The sequence below is a fragment of the Thunnus albacares genome, chromosome 3, assembly GCF_914725855.1.
Source record: "Thunnus albacares chromosome 3, fThuAlb1.1, whole genome shotgun sequence".
Lineage (NCBI taxonomy): Eukaryota > Metazoa > Chordata > Actinopteri > Scombriformes > Scombridae > Thunnus > Thunnus albacares.
In genome coordinates this window covers 32,346,703-32,361,357 of record NC_058108.1, presented here as the reverse complement: position 1 = coordinate 32,361,357, position 14,655 = coordinate 32,346,703, and the positions used below count along the sequence as shown (strand labels likewise).

General features: G+C 39.9%; 1 protein-coding gene across 1 annotated transcript in view; it reads left to right on the top strand.

The window, feature by feature from the left end:
• cacna1ab (calcium channel, voltage-dependent, P/Q type, alpha 1A subunit, b) overlaps positions 1–14,655 on the top strand; it is a 104,612-nt gene that overhangs the window by 73,834 nt on the left and 16,123 nt on the right. The window contains exons 40-43 of the mRNA XM_044340084.1: positions 1,565–1,665; positions 6,340–6,461; positions 7,627–7,762; positions 9,307–9,420. Of these exons, the coding sequence (XP_044196019.1) occupies positions 1,565–1,665; positions 6,340–6,461; positions 7,627–7,762; positions 9,307–9,420 (473 nt within the window). The remainder of the gene's footprint in view (positions 1–1,564; positions 1,666–6,339; positions 6,462–7,626; positions 7,763–9,306; positions 9,421–14,655) is intronic.

The following is a 14,655-nucleotide window of genomic DNA, read 5'->3' as shown; positions in this document are numbered from 1 at the left end:
ACTACAGGAATAATTCAGCAGCAAGTAAACTAGTAAAATAAATCTAGGCTAGTAAGTTACAGATATGAATGAATGAACGAATGACCATTTTCAGGTAAATCTTTGTAGCATAAGATTAATCAAATGATTTAAGTGCCAACAAAATATTAAAATAGTATAATGATGCATGTTTAGCAACAATATCTATTTGGTTGGCTGTTATAAGTGCATGGCAGTTAATGAGGTTTAAGATATGTATTGTCATGTCTTATTGCCCGGTAATATGATAAAAGGTATAAGATATGTATGGTCATATCTTATCACATGTTAATATCAGTTTTAATGCTGCTGGACTTGTAGCCATGCCACTTTGAAAAGGGCACCACTTATTCGAGAAGATTTAGATGCACAGTGACATTATTTGACAACAAAAACAAAGCTCAATATTTTTCTGATTTTAAATGTTTATGTGTTTCCATCCAAACTCTGGGGATACATTATCTGGAGTTTTTAGAAAAAATTGAGCTCCTGTTTTTCAGGGATTATACGACTGAGGTGTCCGTGTTAGTGAGGTGGCTACCTAGTCCTCAGCCTTAATATTATGATTAAAGATTTAATATACTAAAGGTTTGATAAGGTTAGATGATAGTTGAATAATAAAAGAATGTTCATTGATTAGTAGCAAGTACAGCATCTGCCTGTGAAAAGACTACTGGCTCTGTTGTGTTAATAATTGTACAGTGTTGTTAAATTGTATTTCTGTTCTGCACCAGAGAGTGAGCTCAGCTCTGTTTCAGTTGAGTCCTCACAGGGAATATTTAGACAGTGGTTACCAATGTTCCTTCAAGACAAAAGAGAAACATACTGAGGTCCTGTTAAACTGAGTATTTAATAAAGAGACACACAGTGTGACCTCATAACAGCTCCCAAATTTGGCAATTTCCATACTTTCTTGGAGGTATATTGCAAATCTGCCTGACAAACTCCACAGTGCTCAATAACACATCATCAGCAAACCAACAGTGTCAATGCCGTATATGGGCTGAATGTCAAAAAAATCTATTAGCCAATGAGAATGAGGTTTTGTGACTCAAGAGTGCACACAAGCATGAAAGTAAGCATGTTTTGCATGTATGTTATAATGAAACCTTAAGTAAAGCATTTAAGGATACAACAGGAAAGGGTCATTGTGTGGAGTCTCTAGATATGCCTCTATGAGAAAGGGATACTTACTTTGCTTTTTCACTCCTCCAATACAGTGTTTTTTGCACATAATCATTGGGTATCACTGACTAAATATTCTGTGACTGAACTATTTCATCCAAAGAAGGAAACAGCTGAACCCACCAAATCAAGAGCTGAACATGTAGTTTAAATTCTTGAGTCGGGAGCTCAGGTCTGTCTCCACACGGATGGAAATGAAACAGAATTGTCCCAGCTCTTGGTGTAATCTGCATGTTATTGTGAATCTCTTTGTGTCAGTGGTTTTTGTGTGTCTTGTCCCCCACTCCCATTCCCCCCACGGCTCAGGGTCCCATCTCACTCGGGTCTAATCTTGCAGGGTAACTTGTCATTTTCTCAGCAGCCACAGACTTGACGGTGGGCAAAATCTACGCTGCCATGATGATCATGGAATACTACCGGCAGAGCAAGACGAAAAAGCTGCAGGCCATGCGAGAGGAACAGGTAGACTCCATTCCAGAGATATTCCCGAACCCGGAAAGACCATATTTCCTCCCCCCCTTTTCTCTTCTTCCTCCTCCTGGCCCTCTTTTTTTGATACCACCTTTACCGGCCCTTGGACTGAATCGTGCATTTATTCTCCCAAATATGGATTTAAAAGTATAAGAAACATGTCTTATACATTTAAATCCTATATGGACTCCCAGCTACACTCCAAACTCCTTCTTCCTCAGGCTTTACCTACCAGCTTCCCTAAATCTTATCTCCCTCTCAACCTGTGCTGTACCCTTTTAAAAGCATGCTACCTTCAAATCAGCGTCCTTTTTCTAGCACCTTGTTGGCCAGCCGCATTCCTTTTACCGTGCTTGCCCACAGTTACCTAGCTGTTTTACTTTCTCCAACTAGCAAGCAACCTTTCCCTTCCCCACTGCTTCAAGTTTTCCTTATCTTCTCACCATGGGCTGTTTGATCTTGGTGAGGAGAATTGGGTGTTAAGAAGGTTTACGGAATTACAACTACTGTATGCTTTTTGTTGTTGATGATGTTCTGAACAACGATGATGATACCACATGGCCTTACCTTCTGCTCCCTGTCAGTGCTCTTCCCTCCTGTCGATGAATGCCTTTGAGATGCACTCGCTCCCTCTGTCTCTGTATTTTCAGTCCACATACTGGACATGTGGAAACATCTCTCCAGTCACGTAATGCTTTCCATTTGCTCCTGCAATATCATCCCCTTGGTTTTGAACCTTAATTTTTTAATAATAACCAACACCACAATAGGACAAACTCCAAATCTCATGTAATGGGGGGTGTCAACCTCGTCCATGTTGACACCTCAATCAAAACATGTTTCTTGAAGCAGGATTTTGCAGACTAGAGAAAGGCATTGGTGAATGGAGAGTATGTTAGTCTGTTTTCTTTTTGACAGTACACCCCTGTAAATACAGTATGCGTTGGTATGTTCCTGAATGCAGCCATCCCATTGGACTGAACGGACAGGTCCATACAGGCTTTCTCAACATCAGCAGTGCACAAGGACTTTAACCAGTCTGTGTGTCTGTCTGTTTGTTCGTCCATCTCTACAGTACGCCATTTCATTCTTCTCCTCCATTTCAAATTATTCCCTTGCTATTAATTCCCTACCACCTTAAAGGAAAAATCCACCCGAAAACAGTACAGCTCTGATATAAAGAAACCTTGCTGAATGGTGTTTTTTTCTCTTTGTCATGTGGATAGATGTCTTGTCATGTTGAGATATTTCCAGTGCAACTCCAATGCAGTTCAATAGCAGAATATTTCTTTGTCAAAATCAAAGACCAAGAGTATCTTTGTTGGCCAATCAATTTCAACAGTCCAGCTAGAAAAAATCCATCATATTCGCCCCAAACTTGTGGATTTATATAGTATAGAGTATAGATATTCTGTAGAGTTGCATAGTTGGAGGAGCTATTTCGGCTGGCCGTGGTTTCAAAAGGAAGTGTCCCATTAATTTTTCTCATAGACAACGTTGCGTGACTCACAACTGGAGCACTTCTATGGCTTGGATCGGCATGAAACTCTCCTAATTGAATCATCAGTACAAAAGATTAACAACTGTATAGAAAATATCTTGTTTCCTGTCAAAAAGTCAAAAGTACAAGACTCTGTACATAAAAACCTTCAGGTAAAAGTTAAATACAACTACTCAACTACAACATTTCAGCAAAAAATAGCCAAGATCCATATCCAAAGATTACGGTGTTGAGAAAACTGATTTTACAGCTTCAGCATAAATCTCTTCACTTTTGGGGGAATTCAGCAACCGTTGCGCTGTGTTTTATTTACGACTGCAATGACAAAGCATTTTGAATTCATTACCACTCTGATTCATGCCTCTGTCTGGCTTCTCCATAGCAACAGCAGCCAAGTATTGTAGTTTTTTTAGCCATTTGCCATGCCAAAATGATGTACCAAACATGATTTCTCAAAAACTACATTTAAGTCGTTGAAACTGGTCATAACCTAAACTTTTAGGGTCATTACATTAGCTGGGAGAGTCATTCCTTTCTATGTTTAAGTAATGTTGAGGATATTGTTCAAAGAACATTTTGAAATGGGAATACAGAATGGGGGAAAACACTCCATGAACCAGTGACTTGTCCAATTTTGCAACTCTAATTTGGAGGTAAAAAAAAACAACAACAAAAACAAAAACAAATGAAAGACAAGATAGTTTTATTTCTTCTAAATTATGGAGATAATTTAGTGAAATGGGCTGTGGAAATGTTGCCAGCCAAAGACACCAAGATTAGGAACATTTTGATTAAGGAAATTGTGCGCAAAAATGTTCATATTGGCACTTCCCAAATTGAAAGCAAAAAGTAAAAATTCTCTAACTGAACTAAAGAGAAGTGAGAACAGCAAGACAGAAACACCTTTAATCCCAATAACTCCTGGAATACACTTTGCTGATATGTAGCGGTGTAAGAGAAGTAGACAGTGGATATTTTCTTTAATTCTTATTTTTTTGTGTCATTTGTTTGTCTCTCTCCTCCTTGGTTCCTCCCCTCTCTCTTATCACTGTACATGCATAATTTCAAGTGGTTGTCTCAACTGTCTACAGCATTTGCTGATCTGTGATTGTGTATATATCGTTTTTGGTGTTTTCCTCTCTCCATTTTGGAGTCTGTCGTCTGTAGTCCCTTGTTTCTGTCTTCCATGCCGTCTCTGTCATTCTGACGCTCTCCCTTTATTCCTCCAGGAAGAGATGGGACCTTGACTTATCAAGCTCTCCCTATTTGGTCAATCCAGGTTGATTGTCACCAAGTTGCTCTAACCAAGATCATTCTCTCCAATCTATATGTTCATGTATCTGTCTGTCTGCTGTGGTGGTTGGTGGGATGTTGAGTGGAGGTTCCTGTGACCAGTGGTTCTGTATGTCATCAGTTATTTCTGGGACCATTCATTGATACATATGCCACTGCTGCAATATTATACCATTAAAGTCAGTGTTCAGTTTCTGTGTTCACCATAATCACTGTTGCTAATCAGTGCCAAACCAGACTGTTCAGAGACAAACCATTCCCCTCCTCAGCACAGGAAACAATGATAATTGTGATAATTGGACAGGATTTGACAAACTTCTGACAGGCTTTTAATGGGCAGCACTTTAAAAGCTTTCTGCCTAATCAGTTGTGCTACAAGTAAAGTAGGAAACTGATTTTTAGTTGACATTACTCAGCCAGTGGCAGTCTTATTGGAGGTGTTTATAACTAATGCTAACTGCTAACTAAATGTCTGGACAAACAACTTATCATTCTCAACAAATATTAACAGTGATGGTTAATTACTGTGCTTTTTTTAAGGGAACTGGTCATCAAGGCATTAATTATCATTTTAGCCAAAGTTTTAATCTAACCACTGCTGTCCTGCTGTGAATAGCCTAAATCTGATCATATCACAAGCTAACTTATTCAATAGAGGCGAGTGTTAGCACAGCAGTTTGTTGGCTAACAGCACTGTCATTTGGCATTTGATCACACAACCATTTACTGAACACTCACAAGAACTCAAATTCGGAAATAAATCTCAAGTCCAAGTTTAATTTTATTATCCAAAAAGCAAATTTGCTTGGTAGGAGGAGCAAAATATCCGTATTCAGTCAGCTACAATAGAAGATCCACACAAAAAAATTACAAAAAAACAAAAAAACCATTCACAAGGTAGAGCTATAATGTGGATTAAAAGTGTAACATAAAAATAAACTAAAATATATGGCAATAAAACATTTTAAGATAATTTTAAGTAATGCAATTGTGCCAGTAGCCATTGTTACACATGGTATATATGGTTGTCTACCACATCAGACAAATAAATTACAAATACATTAAAAATACATGTAGCAAATGTCTAAGAAAGTTAGCCTCCTGTCCAGCAGATCAGTCTTGTGTGTCTGAGGTGTGGTCATGCGTCTGTTTCTGAACAGGCCTCGATCCATCCTGCGCTCATTTAGCATTCAGCCTTTAATTTCCAGGTTGTGGATGGACATGACACATTCAGTATCAGTCATAAATTGTCGCTGCCCAGCCATTCCTGAGAGGACTCCGTTATCCAGGATCTCCTGGGAGGACAGCTGACTGACCTCTAGCCTGTCTGATAGAAGCAGAAGATGCTTTTTAATACAACTGGTTCAGGATCAGATGTCCACTTCCCACAAAATGGCATATTACTCAAAAATTTTGGCAGATGAAGGCTCGCACGGATTGTCAAAAGATGATTTTTTGAGTAAAATGTCTCTTTAATGATGTGTTTCATGAGTATGGTGATCTGGTCCAAGACCTGTGATTCAAGAGCAATCTTATCTCAAATGCCTAAGGTAGAAGTTCCCCTCTGACACAGATCTGAGATCAGCCTTCCTTCCCTGAACATCAAGCCAAACTGATATGAAGGAAATAGTCAAAGCATCTTAAAGTCAGCATTGCTACATTGTCTGTTCAAAAGGTAGTTCAGAGTCGGTGGCAGATCCCAGATCAGTAGTCTGGCAGGGAACTTTACCTTGGATACCCACAGCCATGTGCTTGCCAATGGCGCCCCCGTGTGGGTGCATGATGCGAGTGCATCCTGTGTTTGTGTCCTGTGTCTGCCCCCTGAGTGTGCCTGATGCCAGCCTGCAGGCCATGTCGTGTATCTCACACAGAACCGAACGCCATTAATGTTTCAGCGCATGGAGCCACCCTCTGAGGGAGGGGGCACTGATGGCCAGGGGGGACAGGGCCTGAATGGCCTCCCCAGCACCCAGCCGGACAACGTCAACAGCATGTGAGTAGACTGAGGAGGGACAGTAACCTATGTGTTAGGCATAGAAACACATGAATTCACAAAGGACACTTATATTCTATATACAGTATATGCAGTATTCAGACAGACTGTGCATCAGGGTAAGAAATTAACATTTCCAGTTAATTTCAGTGGCAGAATTTAATATGATTTTAGATGCAGTTTGTAGATGCAGTGGTTATTGTGTTGCACAAAACATTTTCAAATGTCTCAGGTTAAATGTTTGGTGGTTTTCTGCTGAAAGCCCACAATACCTCTGTTGCCTAGAACCCAACAAAACTAATCCCTGATTAGAAATTATCTACAGTGGGTGACAAAGGTTACATTGATAAAAAAAAGGGTCTTTGGGGTCACAGGTTTTCTCTAAAACAAACATTAAAAGAAAAGTCAGCTGTGAATAATGAATTGAATTTTAGGCTCAAATCTGAATGAACTGGTACAATGGTGTGTATGATTATCCCAACCATTATACATACAGTACAGTAGTACAGTACATACTGACTCTGCATCGCTTTGTTGTTCTTAATTGTAATTTTTTGCCAGCTTAGCTTTAGGTTTCTTTGACCATGTTTTTCATGTTTTTGGTCTTTTCTCTTGTTGTGTGTCAGGGTGTGTGTGTTTTTCTTTTGTCCATTTCAGAAGTCTTACTCAACATTGTGTGACTGTCACTAATGTGGGCAAATAAAATGTCCCTCAGAAAACGTACTGTTTATCAGGCCAGCCAACGTGAAATGGTTTGAATGGCTGTATTGGAATGTGTAAGAGAGTGCAAAAGCATCTGCGTGATACTATGTGTATTCTCATGGTCTTTTTTCTGTCGATGGGTCAAGTTGTCTGTTGTTTAGCCCATTATAGTCCCATAGTCCCATTTAAAGCTTAATTTTTTAGGTTATATAACGAGCTATTTTCAGCAGGTATTAATGAGAAATGAAAATCTCATCTCTGCCTTACTGTAACAATCATTTTAATAATGATTAATAATGATTTGATTTTTAAGAAGTGCAAGAGATCCTTTTGAAGTGGAGTTGAATGAAACTATAATAGAAACTATGATTGGTCAAAGATTCCCTCTGGCTGTTAGTTTGCGAAACATTTCAAGGACTGCCGTAGTTTGTAATCCTCTGACGTGTGTCTGTGTGGGTGTCAGACCTCCCGAAGGTGGCATGACTGAGAGCCAGTCGTGGGTGACGGCCAAAGCCCAGGAAATGTTCCGAAAGACGGGTAACTGGAGCCCCGATAGACCCTACCCTGACGATCTCCACGACAACCGGCACAACCCACAGGTATGATGAGCACAAAACACACATGTCGTCACCTTGGTAGCACGCCAATTCAAGCCCAACTAACCACCTTGCTGGTTACTTTATGTTCAGGTGACGGTAGACATGCATAATCAGTTATCAATGAGGTCAAGGGTTCAGCGAGTACTTTGTTAGCAAAAAATATAAAAGACGCTGGTGGGAAACACTGCTCAGGATTCCTGCTGTTGCAATACATATTAAAACCTCTTTAAAGCATCACACCTCACAATTTATTGTAAATTGTGAGCTTAAATGCAAGAGCACAACCTTTCCACAGACAATAAAACCCAGTGTTGTAAACCCCTCTGATTTTCTGTGCTTCCTCAGGTAAGTGGTTTATTTCAAATGATCTTTTCTGATTCATATCTAACCTCTCAAATGGTTGGATGGGCATGTCAGGGCTAGACCCCAATCCAGTTTCTCGCCTCTGATTTGAAGCAATTTGTCAACTGCAGAGGAATTCCTGAACTAATGACTCAGTTTAAGTGTTTTTGAGTGTCCTTTTGAGAACTAATTAGTCCGAAATGCACTCTGTCATCCCTGACACCAAGTTGTGAGCCACCTCCGATAAACTGGAAGAAGTTTAAAGAAGCAGTCCTTTCTGTATCTGAACTGCTTGGATGTTGCCGCTGCCAGCGGACAAGACTGTAGTGTCACTCTCTTCTTCTTTTCTTGATCTCTTTTTCTTTCAAATGTCCCTCTATCTGTTTTTTCTCTTTCTTCATCTACCTCCTCCAAGTCCACGTCTCCTGTATTCTCCTCATCTTATCATCTTCCTATTCCTTGATCCTCTTCTGGTTCCTCGTCTGTTTCCCTCTGCAACCTCCTCTCCTCTGAAAGTCAATAGCTTGGAGTTGGTAGATGTGTTTTGTGATGTACACCTTTTCCTCCTCACTGCCCCTTACTTTCGCTTGTCTGTTGGGACGTCCCTACTCTCCAGCCCCTCATCTCTTGTCTCCAACCCTATGACCAACGTATAAAGGTGTACATGGATTGGAAAGTCTTTGGAAGTAAGAGTCGACATTTGAAAATAAATTTGCTTTTTTAGTTATTTCCCTGCTCCAATTTTGGATTCTTTGATGGCAGTTTGTCGCTAGAAAAACATTGTGTCCAAAGAAGCTACGAAGCTAAGAAGTACTCAGGTTTTAGTGTTGGGATACTTTGCGCCACAATCCAGGATAAGTTTTCAGAGACCCAACTCAGAATATAATCATAAGTAAGGCAGAGTAACTAACCCACAAACTGTGGCCATAGAGGATGTTAGGCAATGCCATCTTAAATCCAAGAGAAAACATTGGTTGCAACAGTTAATTTATGCAACAACAATTTGCATAAATTAAGACAGACTTGTAGTCATTTATGCCTGAAATTGAAATATAAATTCTTGATAAATCGTTGACTTTATTTCATGCCCCCCCTCCCACCTCCGCTAGCTCCTACCTCAATCAGTTGATGACCCCTCCGCCTGCCAGAGTCCCCTCTCTCAGCAGACAGTGGTCACGCCCCCCTCTCGTTGTGTTTTACAGACGGTAGAGATGAGGGAGATGGGGCGGGACGGGTACTCCGACACTGAGCCCTATCACCCAATGGATGGGCATGGGCGGACCCTCTCCATGCCCCGCCTCTCGGCAGACAACCAAGTGAGCACCTTCATCCCACCATCATCACTAGCATCACCATCATCATCATCACTGTCCATTATTATACCTGTTAGCAGTGAGGACGGTTGAAGTGGATTTAAAAAAGTCTTTCCTTGCATCCTAAAAAGATGAGATGAGTCTGAAATAAACCAAAACTTTTTTTTAAATGTCAAATGTACAGATATGAAAACATATATCGATTGATATGTTTTTGGCATTTTTTCTTACAAAAAAAATGCAGTTTGATTAATTATTTCTGTATTTCTCTCTTTTTTTAATATATTTTTTCTTATCTGGTTTTATTATTGTAATATACTAATGCATATAATATTAGTTTAACAATGTTTGTAATATAAATCTGCACGATTTAACAGCGTGCTACTAAGATTATATTCATAGAATGGTTTGATGCAAAGAAGCAAAGAGACTTTTGGAAATTCACCTCCGTTTGTCTGGTCTCCCCGTTTGTTTTCCCTCCTTCCCCTTCACCTCCCCTCCACCTCCTCCCTCCCTCACTCTCACCTTCCACTCCTCCAGCAGTAAAGCAAACCGTGTCGGAGGGCTGGATAAGTGTTCTAGATGTATATTCAAATATATATCTAGAAGACCTATATTAATAGAATATTTTGTCCCCTCCAACCTTATCGTCTTCCCTAACCCATTTCCATTAAATCCTTGGTGTGTCTGTCCTGTGTAAACTGTGGCCAGAGTTAGTGTCACTCTTCTGGGATGAAAATGAGAAAATACCCATAAGTGATAAGTACATTCATAAGTGTGATGCTAAAGCGTTTCTGTAGCATTTAAAGCACAAATTCAACCACATTGTGCCCAAATTAAAGTAATATATGAAGTACATAAAGTTTAGGTTGTCAAATCAAATTATATGTGTGTGTGTGTTTGTGTGTCTGAGAGAGAAAGAGAGAAGTGTGGTAGAAGTTCTTGTGGATGATTTTGCGCTCAAAATTTCTCCTGCAGTTTTGGTACTTTTAGCAGACGCTATGCACTTGAGAATGTGACAGTGTGCTTGCCAACAATTTTTGGTTAACCTTAACAGATCATGTCCATATCTGGATGTTAGGATCATAATTTTAAACAAAAGGTGAGGGACAATACAGGGACATAGCATGTATGAAGAAAGTGAGAAAAGGAAACCCTGGTGCTTACATCTTGCAGACTAAAAACAACCACAAATTAGATTTCAAATCTTGCATTGCAGATGGATTACTACTCTGCTAAGTTTCTTTTGTGCTGGCTTTGTATTTTTTATCATTAATGAACTTGCACAACCTTTTTTGTGCCTCTGTTAAATAAAAATAACAATAGGTGCGTTAAAAAAATGTTGGTAAACCTGTTCAGAACATGTGAAGTTTGCTGTGAAGCCTCTGGCTGCAGTTATACACACACATTCATGCATATAAGCCCGGCCATACTCCCAATATGTCACTCCATCGAGTCACGTTGCTCTCACTTTGGTATGTTGGTTACTCCATGGTGTGCTTCTGAATGTTCATTTAGAGGATGAGGAAGGAGTGTATAAGAGGACTGTGGTACAGAGGTGTCAGTTTGTTTTCTAGTCATTCATAGGATTTTAAGTTCCTAACAAATCAGATTTTTAGTGTAAACTCTGCAGCTTGTACTGCTTTTTTCTTAATCAATGATTAATCTGAAAAGATATGCAACCAATTATTAGACATTACAACATTGTGTAGGTTTATTTTAACTTCTTGTCCTCTAAAATGTATGTAAATACACTCAAATTAAAGCTGAAAGTTTACCTTCATACTGTAGTCATTGTTTCAATCAAATATGTTATATGCTGCAGTCCAGAGCCGTCATGGCAAAAAAAAAGTAGGATCCACTCACTGTTGTCTGCTCCCACAATGTTTCTTTTATTTTTCTGTTGCTGCGCCTGAAGATCTGATTGCACAGCAACAGTTTAAAAAAAAAGAAAGAACATTTGTGGGAGCAGAGAACAGTGTGGAGATTCTACTTTTTGCATGATGTCTCCTTTTTAGTTCAGCACCTGTTGAAGAGTTTTTTGTGTCTCTTTTTATCTCTACTGTAAAACAAAGCCAACACAACAAAAACTATTTAATACTGCATATACTCAAAGTCTGCACTGATCGCACTCTTTCTGTATTTATCTTTTCAAGTTTTTCAATTGTCCCAATCTTGCAATCTCCACCCAGTTAGTACTCCATGTTCATTAAAAAAAAAAGACCTAACACAAGTTTGGTGTGTGTAGTTTTGAGCCCTGTTACTCCTCCAGTAACTATCCTGGTTCATACAGTACAAGTCTTGGTGTTTATGTAATATAATAATTAAATTATAATATCAATATAAAGACAGGTGCTGTGGGAGTGTAGAAAATGTCCAATGTGAATGTATGTGTTTACCTATAAGTGTGTGTGTCTGTGTGTGTGTGTTTGCCTATAAGTGTGTGTGTGTGTGTCTGTGTGTGTGTGTATGTGTGTTTGCCTATAAGTGTGTGTGTCTGTACACTGTTACTTACTGTCTTCTAACACTGCTCTGCCTTACAGAGAGCTCACGCTGCTTCGGTAAGTGTGTGTATGAGTGATTGTGTGTGTCTGTTTGTGTGTGTGTGTGTGTGTGTGTGTGTGTGTGTGTGTGTGTGTGTGTGGATGCACATGCGTCTTATATTGTCCTCTGTCCTCTCACTCGCACACCCACCTCGCTCTTCTGTGTGCGCATTGGCCTTCCTTCGGTTAACTGGTTCTCCCTCTCTTTCTCCTTCTTCATGACTTACTTTTGTACTTTTTCTCTTCTCCTTTTCTCACTACCTTCTTCTATCCCCCTCATCTTTTCTCCCTCTCCTTCTATTTTCTCCTCCCGTCCTTCCCAAAACCTATTTATCTCTCCAAAATAATCTTATTATCCTCCCTGTCCTTCTCTATCTCTGTCATGGTTGCTCATTCCTTCTGTCTGTGTATTTGTTTCTGTCTCTTTCTCTTTCTTGATTGTCTTCGGTCCTGGTGACTATGCTACATCGGGCCTATGCTCTGTCTGTGTGTGTGTGTGTGCGTGCGTGCGTGCGTGCGTGTGTGTGTGTGTGTGTGTGTGTGTGTGTGTGTGTGTGTGTGTGCTACACTGCTCTGCTCTACGTATCATCTCTGTGTTTGCCTGCTCTGCAGCGGAGGAGACACAGGCCTCGCGGAAATAACCTCAGTGTATGTACCGCTCTCTCTCTCTCTCTCTCTCTCTCTCTCTCTCTCTCTCTCTCTCTCTCTCTCTCTCTCTCGCTCTCTCTTTCTCCTCCCTTTTTCTTCTTTCTCAATTATTTCTCAAATTGATCGGCATCAAATTGTAGTTGGTGTTTGTTTTGCCTTACGTCGGCTGCTAATTTAGGTGGGGTTGAACTGCAGTAGGACTGTTCAGGTGATGTTAGTTGGACAGTGTCACAACTCCCATCCATCTGGCATTCAGGACAGTTTAAAGTTATAATCCTTAAGATTTTTGTTATATCACATTTTTGATATTTTTTATTGACAGTATCTTTTTTCATCAATAGTAATTCAACATATCTGCATACATTTGTGTAATGCATAGTGTCTGTTTTACCTATCCTGGTGTTTTTCATCAGGGACGGGTACTACAAATTAGCTTCAGCTAGACGTCCTGTATAGGGGAAGATATCAGTGCAGTCAGATTTTTGTTGATGTGTAAAAATGAATAAAAGACACAAGTACTAAGATCTCTGGAAGACATTACATCATGTTTTAATGAGAGGATATAAAATCAACTCATCCTCTGATGATGCTACCAGCTTATTTGATGAGCGCTCAAGGAGAGTTTGCTGCCCCCTCATGGACAATACATGTGTCATTTCAAACATTGTTCTGGGACCTGTGTTGCTCTTACCACCAGTAACCACAGGTGTCACTTAAACAATTATGACTGAAATTTTGACATAAACGGGGTTTGTGTGACCCAGACCTGGATCTGTCTCACTTTTACCTACCAAATCACAATGTTCACCTAAAATTTTGTTCTACTTATCTAATTTTCTTAGTCTCCATCCATCCTGTTCATCCTTTTTTATGTCTTGTTTAGCCTGTTTTAAAGACATTAATTCCTGAAAGGTTTTGACAGGCATGTGAAACTTCTTGGAAGTCAATGCACTGTGCTTTTGTGCAACTTAAAAGTTAACCAGACATCATCTGAGTTGTTACTGCAGTGAACCCCTCCCATCTGGTGCTCAAAGCTCTTTTAATCAAGCACCGCGGCGTAATTGCCTCTATTGGGATCTACTTTGGTTTACCTCTCCCTTTTTTCTATCTTCTTACCCTGTCAGCTTTTCTGTGAGCTCTTCTAGTCTCTTTCTGTCTTTCTTTCTCCTGCCTTTTTCCCCATCTCTCCTTCCTCCCTCTGCTTGTGTTGCGGTTTCTCTGCTCTCCCTTGTTTGTTCCTCTGTGACGGGTTTTCCCCTGGAGTCGTGCTTGTATGCAGCGTGTGCGTGTGTGTATGTTCCTCTGTACGCGTGTTACATGTGTGTTTCAGTCTGTTGCATCGCTGCAGACCGGGTCAACAGCGTATGACAAAAGCATGGACTGGCCTGATGTGAGACTGTTGGCCTGTGCGGGAGGGGATTGGCAGCGTGCCGGCATGTCATTAGTCATGCATGACGTGGCAGAGCCCTGTCTCGCCGTGGAAGTGTTGTACCAATGAGGGGAAATGTTGCTTCAGCAAAACGCTGGCATTAAGTGGTCTGTAAGGTGGAGTGAAAGTTTGAGAAGTTGAGAGCTCATTAAATGGATGTGTCGCGCTCAGCATTTCTGAGTGTCTAAAGTTGGATGACATACTGTTTTTTTGTCACTTCTCTACATGTCTCAACTTGGGATGTAATTTGGATACACAGATCACCAGGGTCACAATTCAATGTTATTTTTAGTCATGTCTGAGTGAAGATGTTAATAAAAATATATATATTTCTAATATAAAATGGTAAACATAATCAGAGTGGATCCGGCAGGTTTTTCTTTTTTTTTTTTTCAGTGTTTATGTTCTTTCAAATACAATTTCAAAAATTAATTTATCCACAAATAAACCTGAAATATACAACTATCTGTCTGGAAAAGTAGTGTCACTTTGCTATAAAGGCTACAGTCTGAATTGCAGGTCATGTGACCCGCTCAAGCCCAAAAGGCTTTAAAATAATAAGAAAATGTACAAGTTACTCTTTGCATTATAACAATTTAAACAGATAGTGCTAAATAT